The sequence below is a fragment of the Corvus kubaryi genome, unplaced genomic scaffold, assembly GCF_017639235.1.
Source record: "Corvus kubaryi isolate FWS band 111438036 unplaced genomic scaffold, C.kubaryi_AGA036_p1.0 split3-37374, whole genome shotgun sequence".
NCBI classification, from domain to species: domain Eukaryota; kingdom Metazoa; phylum Chordata; class Aves; order Passeriformes; family Corvidae; genus Corvus; species Corvus kubaryi.
Window position 1 is genome coordinate 378,586 of NW_024582090.1, and position 22,970 is coordinate 401,555.

The 22,970-nt window shown below is 42.3% G+C and overlaps 1 protein-coding gene across 5 annotated transcripts in view; it reads right to left on the reverse strand.

Annotated features, from left to right (window-relative positions):
- The window catches only part of TCERG1 (transcription elongation regulator 1), a 32,149-nt gene that overhangs the window by 3,589 nt on the left and 5,590 nt on the right, over positions 1 to 22,970 (reverse strand). Inside the window, exons 5-18 of one of the 5 annotated variants that reach the window (XM_042016087.1) lie at positions 21,499 to 21,741; positions 17,818 to 17,880; positions 16,361 to 16,561; positions 14,980 to 15,095; positions 13,783 to 13,868; positions 12,634 to 12,794; positions 11,794 to 11,860; positions 10,631 to 10,766; positions 9,718 to 9,807; positions 8,878 to 8,996; positions 6,768 to 6,918; positions 2,443 to 2,607; positions 1,550 to 1,732; positions 790 to 969 (exon numbers count right to left, since the gene is read on the reverse strand). In XM_042016087.1, the coding sequence (XP_041872021.1) occupies positions 790 to 969; positions 1,550 to 1,732; positions 2,443 to 2,607; positions 6,768 to 6,918; positions 8,878 to 8,996; positions 9,718 to 9,807; positions 10,631 to 10,766; positions 11,794 to 11,860; positions 12,634 to 12,794; positions 13,783 to 13,868; positions 14,980 to 15,095; positions 16,361 to 16,561; positions 17,818 to 17,880; positions 21,499 to 21,741 (1,961 nt within the window). Of the gene's footprint in view, positions 1 to 789; positions 970 to 1,549; positions 1,733 to 2,442; positions 2,608 to 6,767; positions 6,919 to 8,877; positions 8,997 to 9,717; positions 9,808 to 10,630; positions 10,767 to 11,793; positions 11,861 to 12,633; positions 12,795 to 13,782; positions 13,872 to 14,979; positions 15,096 to 16,360; positions 16,562 to 17,817; positions 17,881 to 21,498; positions 21,742 to 22,970 lie in introns of all 5 variants that reach the window. The other 4 variants (XM_042016086.1, XM_042016089.1, XM_042016088.1 and 1 more) reach the window with 4 other exon arrangements.

Genomic DNA, 22,970 nt, shown 5'->3' on the forward strand with positions numbered 1-22,970 from the left:
CACCACTAACCTCTGAAGCCTTTAAATATATCCCAAGTCCACTGAAGAAGTTGCTGTTAAGTGTTGGGTTCTGATTACTTATACCATTACATTTGTATTTTTCAAATGAGTTGATTTTACATAGTGATTCTTCTTTCATATTTTGAGATGGTATTTTCAGATCAAGGTCCTCCAAATATAACTTACTTTCCAAAGTCTTTTTCTAGTACAGTTATATATATTGTGTTAAAAAATTACCTGCAGAAAACTTGCCTCTAAACTGAAGTAACTAATGCATTAAAAATCAGGTAAAAACCTCCAGGTTAAATGAAAGCTGCCTGAAGTTGGCACAGAACTAAAAAAGAGGAAACCTCACTAAGCCCCCAATGCACAGAATCGGGGATGCATTCCACAGCATGAGCAGAGTAAAAGTTCAGGTTCAGCAGGAGAACATCAGAACAGATGAACTGGGTAGGACCATACTGATAGCCATTAAGGCAAAAACCCTGAGTATCTGAAAGAGCCAGACAGGGAAGAGCATCAAATAACTCAGTACTGAAGAAATAAAAAGAAGATGAAAAGATCACTGATTAGAAGTTTGTATGTAAATTAACTGTATGTTCAATCAAAGGAACACTCCAGATAAGCAGGTAAGGAAACATAATGCACAAATTTTGTTACGAAGGAGAAAAGAGAGTGATGAAGCAAAGAGGCCCTGGAAATAAAGCCAAACCAATCAGACTGTGGGACAGAAAAACAGAAAACCCAGTGGGCTGCAAAGACTGTCAATTTGAACATAACAGCTCTCACCGCTGAAGTTTCATCCAGAAGTTGCCTGAAATGTTCCCTCTTCTTTTTGGTAAGTGCCTCAATGTGTTCATTAAAGAGCTTCTCTTTCTCCTCTCTCTCGAGCAGGGACCCTGACTCCCAGCGGTGATCTTTGCGCAGAGTCCTCCTGGTGTCAGACCAGGACACATCTGAAGAACGCACCTGAGCCAAAGATGATTTATTTTTAAACAAGTTTTTCTACAGTTCACTGTAGAAATCAATATATTATCATTACCCTAGTATATGCTTATTTTTTTTATCTTGTTTAAAGTTAAGGTTAAAATAAAAGATAAACCCTCAGCTTTTGAGAAGAGACTGTAGCAGGTTCCCCACAAACACTGAACAGGCAGCGGCAGAAGGAATCCCTCTGCATTGGTTCGGAGCAGACAGAGAGGTCCCGCTGACCTGGCTGAGCATTCTCAAAACCAGAAAATCCAAGCACCCTCCTTTCCTTCCTCCTCTGTGCACAACACCCTGTGTTCACCGGAGTGCTTGGAAAGGGAGCCTCTGAGATTACTATTTCCAGAGACACCAGGAGCTCTGCAGTGCCCTGCTTGCAGCCCAGAGAGCACCCTCTGGATGAGAGCCCTAAATTCACAGCGTTCTCTTCCAACCAAGGCAAAACCCTTAGTGGGATTCCACCCGTTTGGAGCTGGAACTCCAAACGCCAAAAGACTTTTCCAGGGAGCACCGATCAGCTAAAGCCTGCCCTGACGAGCCGAGGCGCCTGTCTGTGCCTCACCATGTCCGACAGCAGTGCTTTGAAGTTCTGTATGGCCTCTTCCCGCTTGTGCTGCTCCCGCTCCCGATCGATCTCCTTGGTTTGCTCTGAGCGAGCTTTCTGCACCTCCCGCTCGCGCTCCCGCAGACTCGCCTCGATGCGCGCCTGTCGTTCCAGTTCCTTTTCTTTCTCAGAATCTAAATTCTGAAATTCAAGAACAAACTTTTCTCAATAAAAACAACACTTTTCACTAGAAAGTGAATTAAAGGGCTATCAAACTAAAGGCAGCTCAGAACAAAACACCTTAAAGGGATTTGGGATCTATGGATTACGAAATTTTGCTTCAAGAACCACACTGACGCATTACAGGGTTTACATGGGGGAGAGACAAGTCTGGTCACAGAACAACTATTCCCAGGAGCTGTGTCCAGCGACACACTCTGAATAAGAGAGGCCAAGGGGCTCGCTGTTTGTTGGCTCAGTTTTACATTCTCAACCATTAATTGCCTGGAAGAGAAAGGTAGGAATATTGGATTAAGACGGAAGCAGCAGTGAAGGAATTGAGTATGAACACATATCCCTGAAGGTAGCTCAGTTGATAGGGAAAATCACAGCAAAGGAACTGGAGCCCATCCTAGGAGGAAGTAATCAATGTGGTGTCTGTAGCTTCTGCAGTTTTACGGCCATTTTTAGCACCAGTGATTTCACAGAAATCTTTGAGGTATAACTTCTCCCAGATACCGTGTGTGTGTGCACACAGGTCCCACAAAACATCCCACCAGGGACAGAACTTCTAAGTTCCAGGCTGCCATTCTGGGGCACTGCTACAGTAACCCCGGTATGGAATTCTCTTCAGCACAGATCAGTCTGCCCACAGCACACCCGCAGCCACGCTCCCAGCGCTCCCCGCCGACCTTGGCTATTTTCTCGATGTACTGCTTGAACAGGTCCTCCCTCTGTGAGGAGCTGTCCACCGCCTTGTACCGTGGGTCAGTCTCCACTTTGTCCTTCACTTTGCTCCAGCGAGACTGACTGTCCAGGTGGTGGTTTGCCAGCAGCTCAAAGAAGTCCATTTTGATCTGTTATACAGACAGAAACAGAAAAGCAACACCTGAGAAAGACACTTTAATATCCCACAGTTTGCTCTTATGAAAAAAGGAGTAGACTTACCTTCATCAGAGGGATCACATTAACATTACATACCATTGCAATTTAGAGCAATCACTAAAACCCTGAATTTAGTCACAACTGCAGCCCAAATTCACTGTTCCTTGAGACAATTTTGCCAAAGCAGATACATTTAGGTGATCTGCTACATCGAAGATGGAACTCTATAAAGAATCATCCACCAATACCACTCTTTATTACTTTACTCCAATTTAAGCTTGTTTTTGAGCTTTTATATATAAGTCAAATCAACAAGTTACTGATGCTGCGTGATAGCATTTTGCATATCAGTACTCCAGAGGCCATGCAGCTTGAAACAGGGTTCTAGAGAAATCAGGTGTTTATGGATTCGTCCTCCAGGTGTACAATTAACAGAGGTAAATGCTTGGATCTGCCAGCAAAGAGCAATGTCTTAAGATGGATTTAATCAATAAAGAATTATCCGCATATGGTAATTAAGTAAATTATATTTAGGATGGACATGCACATTTCTATAAAAGCTTGAAAAAAAATGTTTTAGTCTACTTTGTCAGTTGGAAATGGCATGTTATGTTCCTGTCCTAGCAACAGCCATTGCAAGGGCTGGCAGAGGATCAATCATAGCAGGTTTTATTTCAACACAACTAGCAACATGTTTTCATCCAAAGTCCCAGAACCATCAGCTGTAAGGGCAACTACTGTGCCTTTATTAGATAGCATGATTTCTGGGGAAGATGATCTCCCTGTCCCTGCTGCACTTTAGCTCTCAGGTCACCGTGCACTCCTGGCAGGCTGCTTTGGCATTTCAGCCTCCCCCGCCCCAAAGCAGAGGCAAGGGGCTGGGTTGCCTTGCTCGCTGGGGCCAGGGGATGCTCGAGGGCTCTGCGGGCAGGGCAAAGGGTTCTGCCTCCACAGCACCCCACACCCTGCTGGGCCACAAACTCAACATGGCTTCATGGCACACAAATTAAAAACCCAAAATCCAGGAGGAGAACTGGCTGTTACTTGCTACTCATCTCCCCTCCCCGTCCCTTAAAAAAGGGAAACCAGGAGAAGCAGTTTAGCTGCAGAACACTGAGGTTCCTCAGGGAAGGGAGCAGATGGACAGAGCAGGCTCCAGCTTGCCAGAGACCTGGCACATCCTCATCCTCTAAAACATGTTTAGTTACAGAACGCAGGAACAGAATGAAGATCAGCACCAACATTCTGCAGCCTTGCCCACCAACACTTTTAGTTCTTCAAAATATTAACATAGAAACATAAAAGGCTCTATAGGCTGTCTTTACTATACCAAATGAGACTAAAACAGTAAAGCACACATCAGAGACCAGCCCCTTAGTGCCAGTGGGATGTTGTGCTACAGCTACAGGACTACTGCTTTATCTTAAAGGAGCTCAACAAAATGCTAAGCAAACTGTTTATTCATCTTAAAATTAAGAATATTGTTTCAAAACATCATAAAACATGCATGCAGTTTTGAAATATGAAGCTTTCTAAGCCATGGCATTTGAAATATTTGTTAGAAACCAAAGAGTTTCCAGCTGTTACTACAGAAGTCTCTAAGGTAAGGGTATCCCCAAGCTCTTGCACAAATCACCTGTGCATGGATGTATTCCACAGGATGAGGTGCCACACTGCCAGGAGCACCGTGGCACCACTGCCACACAAAGCTTCACCTGAGGCCACCACCACGGGCTGCAGGAAGATGCTCCTGCAGGAGCTGCCAGCGGCACCCCTCATTCCCCGATTCCCTCTGGAGCTCCTGCCCACCTGTGCAGCTGCCAGTGGGACCAGCTGCAGCCTTGCCAGCTCCCAACTGGGCAGGAGACAGGAGGGCACAGCCAATTCCCTCCCCAGGAACCAATGGCACTTCAGGCCTTGGTGCTCTAAAGCACAGCTTTCACTTCACTCGGGTGCCCTGTACACAGCACAGCTGTTGCCAGCTCACTTTAAGTTTTAAAAAGAAGATTAAAATGTCTTACATAATTGAGTCTAAAGCATCTCACCAAGGAGTAACATTTTCAGATCCCAGCTGTGGATTGTGAGCTCTGTGTGTCTGCACACAGGGACTCGCTTGACAGTCAAGTATCCCCCAGAACTCCGATGTGGGGTCACAGCCACCAGCACGAGGTGCAGGGCGTGTGCAGCCCAACACTCTGGCCAGTCTGTGTCAAGTGGGACGTCAGGCTCTCTGCTGGCACAGCTCACCCCAGGGACATGGCAAAAGGCTGTGTCCTGGCCAGCAAAGGAGCCGTTTGGTCACCGTTACCTGCCCACAGTGCCTTCCCTGATATCCTTAACCCCCGCTACTCCTCTCTGCCGTCTGAGAAGTGTTGGCACGGGATTTACTCACTGAGATCAGGCACAGGAATAAAACCAGCGACTGGAACAGCTGGCTGCTCCATCCCCATCCCATAAGCCGTAACTCCATGAGGCAAAATCAAACATTATATATACAATTTAAAACCCTTACCTTAAAGATTTCTGTAAAGTTGATTCTCCCTAAGTAATGATTTTGGACAGACTGAGAAAGCTTCAGGTTAAACGCCTTAAATTTTCTTTTATGTTTTAAGCACTTTCAAAATCAAAGGAAAATAAGGCTGAAAACATTTCAGGTGTATTTAGAAGTCTTTTTTTTTTGGCAGTTAACACATTGCAGGTACAACTCTCATCACTTCACAAGGAAAAAAACTAAAAAAATGTAAAGTACCGGAACTGCGGGAGGCTAAAGTCACCACACAGAGATACCAATGCTTTCCTCACTAGGGAATCCCATAATATTTGCGTGTCAGTGATTGACAGCTGTCAGACTGAACTGATTGACAGGCCGCACAGCACATAACTGTAAAGTCTATCCACTTGTTATAAAACAGAATACATAAAATGGTTACAAAAGGCTTTTGGAGAAAAAAAACACATTATTCAAAGCAAACAAATACAATCTCTTCTGTTAACTTTTCAACTTTATAACAATCATGCAACAACAAGACTAGTATTTATTCTTTAAAGTCTTCAACTGCACTATTAAGCTGCAAAAATGCTTTAAAATTCCATATTCACAATCAAACTGCAGTATGTAAAATCTAGTCTTGAACAATATCAGTTCCCCTCTGAAAGCACAATCATTTATGGAAAACAGCAGTGATAAGGCAACGTTTGTGAAAATCAAATTACATCAGAGCACCCAGATTTTAAAAATACACAAAGCTTCCTGAAGAATGAAACTGTCCCCAAATCTGACCTGTCCCCCAGCACTTCTCTCTCCTGCAAGCATTCCAGGTAGGGAAGTCTGCAATAACTTCATACTACATAATAAAAATTGCAAACTTCCACATGTCCAAAATGATTGGCCTTCAGAGGTGACCTTCTCCACTCACACACACACAGGGACGTGGCAGTAAGTGGCCCCAGGTTTTGGTGACCCCATTTGATGTCCCATCTCCAGGGGGGAGAGCTGCTCCCCACGACCGGCAGTGCAAGCATGTGACACTGGGAGTTCATTAATCTGTCATAGCTGACCTTTATATCTAATAAGCAGCAGTTTATACATAAGATCTACTTATTCAAAGATTAAAAAGTCCCTCCCTAAGTGCCTGCTTTGAGATGGAAAAGGAACTGTTTGAAACGTAAAGAGACTATCCTCAGGAAATTGCAAGTCCTGCCTGCCCCCACTGAGGGAACAGAGAGGTAACAACCAGCTCTGGGGTTCCAGCCAAACAGGGTAAGACTCCTTTTCCTTTTCATGTGTCAGGATAAAGGAACTTAATAAAAAAAAAAAAAAAATCAAGCATTACTTCAGTCAAGAAGATAATGTTACTGCTTGGGTAAATGAAAAAATCAGTGTCATTGTTTAAGCAAACTCAGCTTCACAGGTAATCAAAATTTAGTTCTAGATATTCTAAAAGTCAGTAAAACTGCAAACTTGAAATTGTTCAGAAAGGCCAGGGGGACACCCCTGAAGTGTTTGCCTGTAACACTTCTAGGAAAGTGCAGGCAGGCCCATGTCTTGGGGAAGGCTCAGGGAAACCAAGCACTGGCTCTGTCCCATCTCACTCACACCACTCACACTGCTGGAACTCAAGAGTCCCCTTACCTTCTCTCCCCTGGTCTTCGAGTCTTCCTTCTCCTTCTTTCTTGCCGCTGTGATAAACTCATTAAACAAGGCCTCTCGATCTTTCATCTTTTCAATTGCCTTGAACCTCGAGTCTTTAGCATGCTTGGCTGCAAATTCACTAAAAGTAGTTCTGCAACAAAATGGCAAGTGAACTCATTTGGCAGAGCTGTCTGGGCTGGGAGGCAGGTTCAGCAGGGAAGTATTTCCTCTGCTGCAGTACATGCCAGAGCACAACTTAAAAAACCCAAAAGGCAAATCCTATGGTCTCACTTCAGAGTTGCTCGACCAATGAACTCTATAAAAAGGAGTCAGCACTCACACAGAGGTGTTTGTCAGAGACTTACAAGGGTGGGTTGGTTTGTTCAGATACAGCCACCTGCAGAAGGGGCAGGTGTAGAGAGAGATTACAGTGCAACCAAGGAGAAGAAATGAAAAAAAACTCAGTTGTCTACAAAACTCTTCTTTTCTGTGGGTTAGCAGTTCAGCCACCAGTCTGTCCAGGTATTTCACTGTGAAACCAAAAATCTCAGGTGCATTCACTTGCAGCCAAACCATGCTAAGAGTTTACCAAGAAAACCGGCCTTTGGTAGGAGTCCCCACAGAACACTGGCTGTACCAACTCTTCCCCCTGCAGTGCACATTGCGGAGCCTGAGCTTAAACCACACAGAGCTGAAACCCCTTGGAACACTATGGGCAGAGGCAGCAACACTGGGCTTTCAACCCATCATCCCACAGCGTTTCCCTGACCATTCTCTCACCTCCAGGGCCAGATTCCAACCTGTGCAGTAGGTACATTACTGCCACTTACCTCGGAAAAAAATCACTACTGTGCTTTTTCCAAGCTCTGATGCAAATCTGGCCCCAAGAATACGTGAGACACTTATAATCATACGAATGTTTTCATCACAGCATGGAAATAATTAGACTTGGAAAATCCAGCCTACTGTTGCTGTAGGGTAAATTGAAACAAGAAGAGAATTTGGTAGCTTATTCAAAAGGATTAGAAAGTGAATGTACAGCTAGATTGAAGAACAAGAGCTGCTCAAGTGAAGTGGAACACAAACTCTTGAGCATGTTGGACTGAGATAGATGATAAAAAACCAGTCTGGCACTCACAGAAGTACAGCCATATCTTTAGACAAACACTGAAACCAGAAGACAAAGGATAAGATTAAACAAGACAGTATTTCAGCTGGAAGTCTCTTTCCCACCCCAGCCCATAATCAGGTAAAGAATCAGTCCCAACATGACACACTGGAGATATGCTGAAAGCTGAGGGTACTAAAGCTAACGTAACTGTTTCTTAAGGCATTTCCATGCCTCCAGTCTTCCAGCCTACTACTGAGTTATTAGTCAGCTCTGAAGCAATTTAAAAGTTACCATAACACTGTCACCAAAACAAGTCACTGGAAAAAACTGAGCTGAAGTGAAACAAATGAGCTGTTATTTCACTGGAAAAGAATTAATGCCAGATGAGCCAAGAGATGCTGAAAGAGGACGCTCTGGAGTTTATCTGGTGACATAAGCATGTATCTCATGACCTCTACATGCGGAAGCTGTGAAACAAATAACGCCAGCAATGAAATCTTGAACATAGATTCACTGTCATGCCCTCGCTCTTACTGCTGCCAGGGGTCTGAATGTGAGGGGGGCGTAATCATTGCTGTATTAAAGCAACCAGAACATTTTATCATATCATCAACACAGTTTGTGACAAGAAAACCATCCCTTCAGCCCCCTCCAAGCCCAAGAAACCTCCCCAGTACTTCTCAGAGACTTATTAAGAAGAAACAGGGTTATTAAAGAAACTTGTGGTGGATCCAAGGCCTTTCTCACAATCCAGGCAGCATGCTGGGGATTTCTTAAACTTGAAATATGTAAATCACTATAAATGTGTAAATCATTATAAATCACAAGTTGTATTATTTCATGGATTAGGTGAATACAAGCAGACAAAGGAAGATTTCAACAATATCTCACGGTTTTTCTCCTCTTTGCTCATTTTGAACAAGGTTAATCAACCCAATACCACCCAACACCCTGCGTCCTAGTAGAGCTTATGCACATGAACCACAAAGAAGCTCCTACCTTGGATTAATCTTTGCTTCTTCCATCATTTTCTTGAAATCCTCCTTGGCCTGCATTATTTTATTTTTCTTCTCCTTGCGTTCTTCCTCTGCTCGGGTTTTCACATACTGATCAAACACCTACAGAAACACCAGTCACCCACAGCAAACACACAACTGACACACACAAGCTCTTGGGATGAGGGAGGAAAAATCCCACTTCTTTCCCTCTCCTGTTTCCTTTCCTCTCACCACAGAATCAACACAGAGGAGGCAGAAATCTTAGACACTTTGTATTTCAATATGGAAATAATCCAAGCTGCTGCACATGCAGGGCGCTGTACCTAACACATCATCTGAGACCTAGGAAGAAGTTCTTACAAACTCCAGTTAACATTTTCCTGGGTCCCATGTTTCAGACACTTCCCATGTTCTCAAAGCTTTCCATTTCCCTACATTCACTCGAAGAAAAGCTGCTGAAGCGAGAACTTGCTTAGCAATAAAAATGCACTTTAGTTTTCCCACTAAACACTTTTTTAAAAGAGAATAGCTAGATTACTTATTATGCCAGTACTTTGACACGATACTGATGACTCTCACTATTTCATTCAGGTTTCAGCAGTGCTCTGTAGACATACAACTTCCACTGTGTTAAAATAAGCGACCTTCCAACAACAGGAAATAAAGAAACTATCAACACTTTTCCCTTGTGGGTTTCTTCCATTTCCAGACAAACCTTAATCATGACAAAAATCCCTTGCAGCACTCATTAGTCTGAATGGTTTGCAGAAACAAAGACTGAGGATTCAGATAAACCTGTAGTAGTTGTCTCTAGATGGGAAGTGAATTTGACTTTTTTTACCTGTTTCCTTTCTTTTGGGTTGAGCAGCAAGTAACGAGGATCAAACACAATCTTGTGCAGCTCTTTCTCCCATGTTGAAAAGGCAGAGACCTTTAATTAAACAAAGACGAATATACAAATTATACAGGAGTTGTGCAGTTTTCCTTGAAAACACTAAGATGTGATGAAAAGAGGGAACCAAACTCATCCTGGAGTTTTCATCACTAATGGATGACAGAGGCTGTCATAGAAAGTTTCAACATCAATTTACTCTGAAAACTTCTTAAGGATAATACACACTTATTTACTACTGCGGTGTGATGTTAAAAATAAACCGTACATTGAAAGAAAGCCCTGAGAAGCTGTATTCCATAGGCAGCTGGAACCACTTTAATTTCTTAGTTACTATCCAAATTTATATTCAACTAGTCTAATTTATCAAAATTTATTGGCATCGAGTAGATTTCAGGTTTAGTTAACTAAAAGCAAAAAGTCTCCCATTTAAGGATAAGACTGTGCAGACTAGAGTGGAAGTTGCTGCTTTTCTCAGTAGGAACATTTCTGAAGACATTAAGGATGTGTCCAGTTTGTGTGTCCTATTCATCTTCAACAGCAGTTTCCACTTAGGTAATTACTTAATTTCGGGAAAAATTGAGGGGCTGGGGGGGGCGGGAAATCTGTCTTGACCCTGTCATTTCAGTTACACAGAAATCAAAGCTTTGCTGTAAGTTTCTTTGAAATCTGGAGTCTTGTACCAAGACCATTCATTGATCAGAGGAAGGATGAGATTGTTTCCACGCACAAAGTGTTGCAGGCTTGGAATTCACCAAGAACTGAGACCTCTGCATGAACCTCCCTCTCTCCCTTCTCACACACACACTTTTGTAATCTGAACCTCCCTCTCTCTCTCCTCACACACACACAGGTTCCTGACCCCTCTTTCCAGCAGCATGTCCTTGAATTGCTTCATCCGAGCCTCCAGAGGGACGATGGCTCTCTCTCGAGCAGCTTTAATCTCAGCCTCCATAGCAGCCTCCTTCTCGGAATCAATGTCTTTGATATCATCTTTCCTGAAAAAAACCCAAACATAAAGTTTAAGTTGAGAAGTAAAATGCCAGCCCTGGAGGTCAGAACCTGAACCATACCAGGACAAGGTAGATATCACTGATCATACCAGAAGAACAGGCTTACAATCCATGAAAGCCATTCTCAGAAGTGCACGTGAATGCTTTCACCCCCAGAGCTCAGGAGCCAAGGTACTCCAAGCAACTTGAGTGCCAACAGATGACTTCAAAACAATCAGCACACTCTGGTTGTATTCAAAGGTCTTACCAGACATGCAGTAGATTTTACATCAACAGCACTAATTTTCTCATCTTCTGAGTGGGCCGTGAGGCACTAAGGGAGTTTGCTCAGTTGGGAACACCTCACAATCACTACACCAAAAACGCTGAGACACAGGTGAGACCTCACCCATCAAAGAGCTTCTGGAGAAGCGGGCTGATTTAGGTTTACTAAGAGCAAATGCACTTCATCCAAAACAAACCCCTGGCCCTTACTGCTAACAGCTCCATGATCCTCCCTCAGAGGACACAACCACAAATAACATGGTGAAACCACTTTTAAAACACCGTGTATATCTCATATACCACTTCCAAAAGGCAAACCAGACCAAAAGACGTTAGCCAAACTTGTAAACCTTTGTAACAGAGTGAAAATAGAGGAACCACCATGAAAATCTAGGTGGCTGGATTATTTTGACAACAAAGTCTTGGGCCCAGAAATTAATGAACAACAGAAGCAAGCTGTTTAAGACACACTACACTCAAAATATTCTTCGGATTCACCAATTTACACCATTTATTTCCATTTCAAATTATTTCCAAAACATATGCTATTTCCTCTCTGCATGAGTCACAGGTATCTCAGGAAAATATCAAATACCTGAGCTGCTGAGCAGCAGAAAGCTGATGACTCTCTTCACCAACCCTCTCAGTTCCCATTCTACTCTGCTGGACACAACATACATGCTCAAGTAACAAACTTCAGTTATTTTACCTACACAGATCACTTGGTATTGAAAAAGCAAAAACTTACTTGCGCTTTTTTATTTTAATAGGCTCATCTTCATTTGCTTCCTCTGCAGCTTCATGCTCTTCTCTAACTGTAACAGATTTCAGTAAGACTTTAGATTTTATATTGATGAAAATTTTTAAACTTATGAGTGAAACCTAATGCACAAACCAAGGACAACAAGTGCAGCAATTGCGGTCTGACATGTGGTTCTCAGTCATTTTCAGAGTACCACTACAGGAATTTGGGGACAGGACTGGTGGACTTCAGCCAACTTGAAATTTAAAATGACAAACACTGAGCTCTTATTTTTAGGGGAAAGCAACTCCAGCTAAATAGTCTAATGAAGCACATTTGGATCTACCTGATTACCTGCACTTTGCTCTCCTCCAACTACAAAGCCCACATGTCATCCCTGACCCATTTCCTGTAACTCAGGCCAGACAGAAATCTCATTTCATCTCAGCAGCCTTTTGAACATTCTCTGCTCTTGACAGCTATTTCCAAACTCTATTCCAACTGATGATCTCAAAGTCAACTCTTCTGTGAGAGTCATTGTACATTATGATTAATCTTTTCTGGTCTCTTTCTTACAAAGCAAACACAGTCCCTTTTTTCCAGTCAGTAAAAACTGTGGGGTTTTTCAGCCTGTTGGCATTTAGCAAAACAATTAACCTTGTTAGTATCTACTTTCTTCAATGGGCTATCTTTTCCCCAAAGGACTCTGCAATCTGCATTCCACATTTCTACACCTTTTCAGTATGTCCTTATACTCCTGTCACTTATTTAAATGTTACAAGCTTTGGAAAGCCAAGTGGTAAGTTATATTTAGGCTTCCTATGAAGGCAGTAAGATTGCTCTTACTAAGTTTTTTTCCTTCTTCCATTCCTTTTTTGTGAGGAGGTTCTTGGATAATTTTGTCCACATCAGCTCTTCCAATGAGGTCATCGGGTCGGTCCCACATGGACAGTCGGGTGGTGGGGTTGTAGAAGAACACACGCTCATCACCAGTCCACACCACACACCTGGAGATGTGACAGGAAGGCTTGGATTACCTGCACTCACTGTGGGCTTGTTACTGTGTTCACAGACTGAAGCATGAAAGCCACAGGCAGACCCAGCTTACACTGACTGCACAACTGCCAGACATTCCCACTGCCCAACTGCGACCCTGAATTGCTGCTTTTCTCTGCTGCCAGATTTGAAAATACAGTAATTAAAATTTGAAATTGAAAATGAAATTTAAAAAATGCTTTTTTTCTCAGGAGCCTGAGGATGCTCAGTTCTTCTCTGAAAAAAAACCACTTTAGACAGTGGAATTAGATTTTGGGATAAAACATACCTCATCTCTCCAATGCCACAAAAAATACAAGAAAAAGCAACCTAACAATCTTGCCAGAATTTTTTATGCAATGGGATAAAAGAACCACAGAGACAATTTAGAGGCAGACAGTTTTAAGTATCAAACATTAATAAAAACCAGCGACAGCTAAACTGTTAAAATGAAAACAGTATCCCTTTCCCATCAGGACTTTTACCTTTGTCATGCAAACACACAGAGATGATTTACGTATATTACATCAAGAGTCACCTTCCTCATGACATCCCATGGGCACCCGAGCAGTTTCTGGGCCAAGTTAAAAAAAAACCCAAAAACCTTGTTTTGGCCAGCAGCTGCAGCTATTTGTTCCCCAAGGCACAGGGCAAGATTTTTTTTTGGCCAGTATTTCATTCCAGATCAGGTGGAACTGGTGGCAGAGGCTGGGATATGAAGTCCTGGTAAGGGACCCCCAGGACTGCAGGCACGGGTGGCAGAACAGCCAACGCACCCCGCAGAGCGCCAGGAGAACGGGCACGGAGTGAGCAGCGCTGGCCAGAGGAACCTGGCACTGCTGGGGACAGCAGCACACGAAGAGCACACTCTTCACACACCATCCCTTGTTCTAACATCCCAGCAACCTCCCTGGTGGTTCCAGCAACAGCCGTGTCAGTCCCACAGGAGCAGTTACCTACCACGGGGTGCCAGGAATAGGGGTGGTGGCAACTGGCTTGGCCTTCTGAGCTGCCTTCTCTTCCTCTGTCATTTCTTCCTCTTTTGGCTCCTCAAGGAAAAAACAAGTTTGAGGATCAGGCAATGACAGCTGGCTAGTTATTTATTACACAGTAACCAACTTGTTTTACTGAAACCATGCTGACAAGCGGCTCACAATGACACCTCATCTATGCCTAGAACAGAAGCACTGGAATTGCAACAGCAGCTGCTACTCCAAAATCTCAATTCCAAAACCTCTAGGCATTAACTTTTGACTTCAGCAAAACCTTAATTAAATACCTTCCTAGATCTGCATGAATCCTGGAAATCCAGGAAGGCCCGGATACAGGTGCAAGGGTGTATTTTCTGACAAAGAAATTTTCATTTATTCTTATTTGATAATGAGACACAGTATGAAGCAGTGAAAACCTGAAATAATCTCTGGAGCAGAAAGCAGCAAACTGGAAACGACCTCAGAAGTAAACAGAGTGGAACGGCAGCACAACCCAGCAGCTGAATTTTGTAGTTTTGCCTATAAACTACATTGAAGTTCACAGAAATCAGGATAAAAGCTTTAATTTTTATTGAAACACCCCTTAGCATCCTCAGAAACTGCTGTTCAGCACAGCAAAATGTCTCCAAAAGGAAAAGTTACTTTCGTTTACTGAGAACACTAGAGCCCTTTCTAGTACATGTGTTCCTAACAGCCTCAACTTAGCAGCTACAGCACAGGGGGAACGTGTGAGCTTTGTGTCCAACTGTTCAAAACAATGAAGCAATGAAATAGAGAAAAAACTATTAAATATTTCAAACATTCAGGAGAAGCTGCATTTTCTGAGACCCTTAAAATCAGTGAGAGAACACCACATCTGTGTAATGAGCTAACTTCTGTCCCGCGTTCTCACCCATGTAATGAGCTAACTTCTGTCCCGTGTTCTTACTAACTTCTTAAATGACATATTCTGTATGTTTCTTTTGAATGTTCTTTTTTTCTTATGTAAAAAAATCAACAAAAGAAAGAAAGATCTGAGTCCAAAAAGGGAGGCTTTCAAATCCCCTCAGGAATTTAAGAACTGGAATTACTAACCATGGCTCCTGCCAACCTGCCTGAGCTAAGATGCAGCCACAGCTGTGGGATGTGAGACTTCAGACTGGCTTTTGGGTTTAAGGTCTTTTACCTCCTTTATCAGTTCTTTCATAGGTTCTTCTTTTGGCTCTTCTTCTTCTGTCTCCATTGGCAAAGGCTCCTCCGAGGGCTCTTTAATAGGTTCTTTGACCTTCTCTTCCATTTTTTCTAAATAAAGAAGAGTCTTCTTGAGTATTACTAAGAAACCACTATAGAACCACAACAAATTTCTTTTTATCAGTATAATTTTCCAAATACAACACCAACCCAAACCTTCTTTTCAATATATTCTCACCACTTTCTGTCCCTCTTGGGCAGTGTCTGCTTATAAAGTCATAGTTATTGCCTGTGCCAAGATCTACTTGGTACTGGAAAATGAAAATATTGTGAGGCAGCTATTATACTAAAAGGCTGACTAAAGGGTACCAACAGAAATGCTAAACCAATAACAATTATCAACCAACAGTGCAACGCTGAAGACCACTTTCACATTTTAAATGCTGTGGGGGGAAAAAAAAAATCAGAGACAATGCAGAATTACCTGCGGATTTCTCTGCACTCATTTACAGAAAGTATAAAACACATAATCTTCTCTCAGCAAAATTGGTATTTGCTGTCTTAAGATACTTTCATCTCAGTAAAAAGACCTATTATCTAACCTGAATTATTAGGAAGATGGGCATTAATTGAACCAACAGCGTAAGTGTCCTGCATATATCTAAACAAAGACTTCTTGTAACTAAAAATTCAGGAGACAATAAAAGGCACAACTGTTTGGATTTGTTTTCTCACAAGGCTTTATAAACTGAGTAAGAGCCACAGGACTTCTGCCCCTTCCTCCTTATTTACGACACAAGAGCAATTTCCCTCTCATATAACACCACCCATGGATCTAATGTGCATTTACACGAACACGAGTCACAGAATACGACCTGAACACAACGTAGGGATGTGGACAGGGGGAGGTGACATTATTTTACTTCATATTCCAAATCTGTTTATACATTTAGTTTTCCAGGATCTGAAATTCAGCACAATGATCTTCATTTTTTCCTGGTCTACGGGCCTTAGAATGACTGACTTTTCCCCTCAATTCCCCTCACTTTCTGTCTGCAACTGGAATCTTCTCCAGCACATGTGCAGGTGAGGTACTCACCTTCTACTGGCACAGGAACATGCATTTACCCTAGGCACAGGATTTGGAAGCAACTCTAGGACCAAACACTCTTACAGTACAGTGGGAAACAAGCTGCAACTTTCAGACTGAAGATCAACTCATGTGTTTCCTTATAATCAGAACTTCAAAATATTCTTCAGGGAGATCAGGGACTAGAAACACTCCCACTCGCATTTTCAAACACAACCACTGATGATGGTTCTGAGCCATGTCCCCAGTATAGAGCTGTAGTAAAAAAAAAAACAAACCCAAGTACCTTTTTCCTTCAGTTCTTGGGGTTTTTCCCATGTGGACTCAAGAGTCCTGTTGTTGTAGTAGTAAGTCTTTCCATCTGCTGTTTTGTACTCTGTCCACTCGGAGACCGCGGCGGCTCCGGCCAGCGTGGCAGGGGAGGCGGCGATGGCCACCTGCGGGTGGATCATGGGCACGATGGGGGGGGCCATGCCCGGCAGGACTCCTGGGCAAAGGGAAAGAAAGGAAAAAGGAAAGAAAACAGTAAGCGACAATGCAGGGCCCTAAGGACCAACACCTAGCACGTTACTGACTTAACTTAAAAATATTCAACCCATAGAAATAAAAGAAGGATTGTTTTCAAAGTTAAATTGGAAAGCAAGGCATTGTTACCAAATTTCCTTCCTGTGTTCTGCAACCAGTAATGCCCATTCCCAGGCAAACTGGATTTTAATTAATTTAATTTTAATTAATGTGTAATTCTGCAAAGCACAAAGCTTGTTAGCTTTTAGACACTCCACTATTTTAAAATTAGGTACTCTATTTATTAAAAAAGTCTTTATCAGGTGTCTGTAGCAAATAATTGGGTTTTTTTAAGTCTACTGCACTGCTTAATTATGCTGTCATTGTACAAGATATTCCTATTGCTCTTAAAAAAGGCAAGAGTGGATTGAATTTGAGCCGTAGAATGTAGAACAGAACTCTGATAAATCTTAAATACTGGCATTAATTCAGAGCCTTGGATAAAACCTGATGAGAATGAAACAGTTTCAGATTTTTGGGTTTGTTTTTACTGCAAACTGATTGAAAAAAACCATTTTGTTGAAATCCTAAAACAAAATGGAAAGTAAATATCCAAAGATAAGAAAGCCAGAATGCTGCAGTATCCTACTATTTCTCCACTCATCCCAACAAACTGAGTATAATGAACAGATCTGGAACGACAAGTTCTAGAACAACCAATTGGATAGAATTGGAACTACAATATCATAAATTTGAGCCTTTAATATTGAAAAAGTCTCATTTTAAATAATGGAAATCACACATTACACATTGCCATAACGTGTTCTCAGCAAGTGACTGTTCTTAAATCCACGACTGAAATATGAAAGTTCACACTCAGACGCACAGACACGCACACAACATGCGAGCACAGCCAGCCACTGCACATGTGGAGCAGGAAAACAAAAATCCACACAAGAAACTAGGAACTAAGTATGGGCATGAGAGTCACAGTTATTACAGAACTCAACGGTTACAGAAAACTGTACGAGAGTTTGGGTACAAAATAAGCTGACACTAACAGTTATTTGGGAAAGTTATCTCCTGACCAAATATGGTATTTGCATTTATACTGGTTTTGAAAATAAAGTATATGTCATCATTCAAGTGGGGAAGCAAATAAAGAAATAAAAGAAACAACCACATTCACTACCATGCCAACTTACAGACAAAACGAACTAGGATGGGTTTGGAAATTACCGGTCTTGGTGGTAGCGACTGTCTTTACATACGGGCAGCTGACTATTTGCATCATTGCTACACCTGCAAAACGGATAGGAAGCATGTTGGAAAGCTGCCATGGGATGTCAGCTACCACGGGGTGCTATGGACTTCCTGCCACAATTTGGAATGCCATTTGCAGCTGGCAGAGAAGAAGTCTCCCAGCAAGAAAATATGAATTACTTTTGCTCCAACATTTTACGCCAGATCAAATATAAAACTAATTTTAAGCTGCAGCAACAGTCTCTAACTATGTTAAACCAGCTGTTTAGCAAGTTATTGGGATGTCATTAAAAAGAAAAAACATATTTCAGTGAAGACTCAGGGGTTTAAGTTCATCCAAGGGGGAATGCAGCTCCCCTTGTAGGGCAGCACCACAGGAAAATATCCCACTACTGGGGCTGCTTCCACAGGCAGCCTCTGCTGGGACAGACCCACGGGGAGCAGCAGCACAATGAAACTCATTGGCTTTGCGGTTCTCAGTCTGCTGCTGCAGTTAGAGAGCAGAATAAGGGTGGAAGGACAGGTCTGAACTAGTCAGAGCAGCAAAGCAAGGCAGGCTGGACAGCCAAATGCAACTCAGAGGGAAAGCTGAGGGTATGAGGGTCATTACAGAAAGGCTGGAGATGAAAGAAAGGGGGTAAAAGAAATCAAAGCAATGAAGCTGCAGACAGAGGTACACAAAGCTGCACTAGGTCAGGGGCATTTTCTTTATTTTTCATTATCGAGAATGGCATGAGCTGAAAATGCTTTAAAAGCCAAAACTCGCCCTCAAAAAGGTGGCAGCATGCACTGGTCTGCTCTCCAGCTCAGTAAGAAATAATACAAAAAGGCACAAAAAGGCAAGCAGCTCATCCTCTTTGACAGATCCAAATCAGTGGGACATCAGACAAGGCTGAGGGGAGTGCATTTCCAAAACCTCCATTTTGGGTGTGGAAGGCAACTGTAGAAGTGCTCTCTGGCTGGTCCAGTCTGGATGCTCAGAAACTGAAACACTTCCCTTCAAAAGTTCAAATTCATTATGTGAGGTGGGAAATGCTCCAGTGGAAAGTGAAATTAAACCCCTGTTTAAAACCAAAGTAGTTTCTGGGTTTGGTCATTAGAGATCTAGTATGGAAAGCAAACATAAATACTGCCAATTTATTTGAAAATAAATTTGTGAGAAGACAAAATTGTAATGCTTTCTAAAAATAATTTAAATGAGAGAATTGCAACTAGTTTTATTTTTAAAAGTATTGAATTGAGACATAAAAACATTGACTCAAACAGCATTGATTGAAGTGTTTGTCTAAACTAGAAGGGTGGTCATGTTATGTACTTGACAACGGATCTGAAAATTCGTTTTGTTAAGGAAGTTACAGCATGTCTCCAGCACGAGTCGGCATAAATAACACTCTGTGGGATCGCTGGAGTCAGGGATGCTGCAGCGCACATTAGACTGAGCAAATACCCAAGCTGTTTCCGCTGCCAAGGTCATTCCCAAACATAAAACTGACTTAAAACATAGGAATTGAGAGAAAGCAGACTTACTTTTTAAGATCTGAGATTACGAGATATCACTAACGAACTCTTCCATTGCTCCATCTTACTACAGTTTAACAGAGAGATTAACTTTGAAATCACTTGACAGTGGTATTGTTCAGCTCTGTCCCTGTAAGTTCAAATCCTCTGGCTGATATTGTACCTGGTGCTGAAAGCCCCAAACATCTACAGTCTGACCTTTGTGAGACCTTCTGACTTCACTTGATACTGTCTTGGAAGTAATTTGACTTCTCTTCTGTTTCTTGTTACCGTAAAATATTTTACAGTTTTCCTTTTCTTTTACAGTGTTTAGAAACCATCACAACCAACTCAGAATTAGCTGAAAGAAGCTGACAGATTTCATTCTGTAACTAAGCAAACTGACAAATGAGACCCACTAGTGGAAGCAGCACTTTGCTGCCAGGTGTCCTTCCTACACACTATGGGTTCCACCTGCAGCCCAGCTCACAGGGAGAACTGGTCAGAGCCAACACTTCTTACCAGGGAAATTCTGAAAAAAATCATTTTCAAAAATGAGTTTCAGGAGATTGATGTTCCCACTCTGTCTTTGCTCTTGTACTGTACTACTCCCAAAACTTTTTGATTGAGAGCTCACAATAAAGCCCAACCTGGGCATACACCCAGAATCTCCATTTCCACTGGCACTCTTCTTCACTGTTCTGACCATCCCTATTTTACTCAACAGGTCACACTTGAGCAGATTATATCCCTCACAGTGTGTAAGGACCCTTCATTCCACGCTGAGCCCTTGCTGACAAGGTTAGAAATGGCAGCTGAGAGCACTCAGCCAATCACTTTTAAGGCTTAACCGTTTTTATTATTCTTCCAAACCTCACCAATAAACAGACTTCTTTCTCCTACCCTTTATTCATTTGTTGTTCAGCCTGGAGTATCACGTTCAGAATAGTATTTGTTTCCTGGTTTAAAACAACGAGTACGACACTGTGATTTCCTTTTCCATCCAATACAGATTAAAGTAGCTTTGCCCAGTTATTTAGAATACTATTCTAAAAGCAGAGGCAGCTAAAAGCTGGTTCACTCTTCTAGTCAGCACTTTAACTGCTTTCAGGCTTTTTTCTCTTATCAAATGACTGTTCTGAAGGGTTACTTTTCATCCATCCAATTCAATGTAAGGTAAAGGCCTCCCTCCACATCCCCTGGGTGGCTGCATTAGGAGGACAGCAGGGAAGTCGTCCCACTCAGCTTGTACAAAGAGTCAGAAACATGAGGATGCTGCTCAGAGCTGCTTCTTTCTTTTTAAATCTAAAACTAACTTGGATCCAATGCAACTGCAGTCTCCAACCTCCCTCTGCAACACAAAATCAACAGTTCTCGGTGCATGTTTAGTGCCACTGCGCACTGAAACACATCAATTTTGTACCAGAACAGGAACTCAACAGCATCCATGCAAATGAAATGTGGTGTGTAAGTGCTAAGTGTCATTAGTGATCTCCTGGGAGGCCCTCTGCAACAGACAGCGAGTCCAACATTTTGCCAGCCTAAAATCACTTCCTTAGGTATTCAAGTATTTCATAAAAATTTACGAAACTATGATATATCCAGAAGCAGTGTGCTGCCATCCAAGATTCCTCCTCTATGTTCTTTAAACCTAAAGCCTGTGAATAACAACACCCTGGCACCCTAAATGCCTCATTATGGTCCTCAGGTCACACCTCATCACTCAGCATCCTGCCCAGTGGCTGCAGCCTAAGAGAACTGGCAACACCTGATATCACTGGGGTCATGATTTCCATGGTAATTCTTCCTGCTCATCCATGTCCTAGTGAATATTAATGCACAAGACTTAAGGTCTAAATCAAGTAAGTAGAAAAAAATTAAAGCAATATTGCAATTAGTAAAATATAGTGCTCAATATTCTCGTTTAAACATTATATGTTTAAATGCAGCTGTTTTCTGCCAAGTATAGCAAAGAACTAGAAATCAAAAAAACGTATGTTCTTTGTTAATATTAAAAAGTCTGTCTGCTAACCCTGAATTCTTTCAGATATACTCTGAGGAGAGGATCCAGGCAAGTTCTGTACACAGTGGACACATGAGTGCAAACAACTGACAACATGGACATGTAGCAGACAAGACAATTACAGTTTGCCAATTTACCTGGAAGTGGAATAGGCATGCCAGGAAGGGGGACACGAAATGGAGGTACCATTACTGGTGGAAAAGCAGGAATTGCTGCAGTTGGTTGAGGTACTGCATGAGGAACTGCAGGAGGCAATGTCTGTGGGACTGGCTGGGGTACAGTCTGCACAGGTGTAGCAGAAGGAGCAGAGGTTGAAACACTGACTGATGGTGTGGCAACTGAAACACCCGAACTCGGGGTCTGGTCTTGTGTGGTAGGTGCTGATAAAAAAAACACAAAGAACACCTTGTATCTTAGACACTGCAATATACTGCTGCAAACATACTGGCGCTCTGTTTCCCGGTACATAAGCAGGTACGCTCAGATATAACCAGCAGGAGGACACTCCTGGACAAAAAATACTTTGCCTTCTCTGGAACATTAAATATTCACAAAGGAAGTCAATTTCCAATTTCAATTTGTCCCATTCTTTACACCTAACATGTCTCTACAGCAGTAGCAGGGGTGCATCAAAGGACAACCACAGGCTGAAACGAGGTTCTATTCTGTTCAAGAGAAACAGAAAGGGAACATTACAGCAAGTTTCCAATGGCAACAGGCTGTCCTTTTGTTACATGAACACAGATTCTGCTTTTAACAGCAACTGCAGCAGCACGTGCATGACAGCAGTCTGCCTTAAACTGTGCTGGGCTGCGCCCTCAGAACAGGAAATGTCAATAAAAATGTGTAAATAAGCAAGGAAATTACTTTTCTTCAAGAGCTGCAAGAACTTTCTTGGTTTTCAGTGCCTCCCAGCAGGAAAACACACAACTGGCACTCAGTTCTATAATCCTTGCAGCATGACTGGTTTCAATTTCAAATTGTTTTAATTGGGAGCAAACAGTCTCACAGCACAGGCCAACAGGAACTAGAGACAAGTCTGCTTAAACTTGTAAGCTCACTCTGTAAGATTTGGTGCAGAGGAGGAGAAGGGGAAAAGAAAAATAAAGAAATCACACCAATTTACAGCCATATTCCAATGCGCACACCGTGCATTTTCTATTACTACCAGAGACATTCCACACAACATACCAGTATTAGCATATTTAAACAAAGATTTTTGATCTTTTGTTAAGCGTTTCAGAAAGGGTGAAAGCTCTTAGCAGTGCCTAACATTTAGGGAAACAGAGCAGACAGTCAGTATGTGATTTGTAAGACCTAAGTAAAATCAGTACAAGGCAAGAATGAAGCTCAGCCAGAAGTCACAGGGTTTTTTTACAGGCCCAAGTCTAAGAGTTATAAAATTATTTTAAATTATAAAATTTCATCACCTAGGCACAGACACCAACAGTAACAGTTCTTGAAAGCAAAGACAAAGTTCAGCAGATAGAACAGGTAGAAGTGGAACAGATTGTCAGCATTCAATATTAGGAAATTTAACTTCAGAGAAGGTGCATAAAGTGCTGCTCCCAAAGCATGACTAGCTCTCCCAAGCCTGACATTGTGTCAA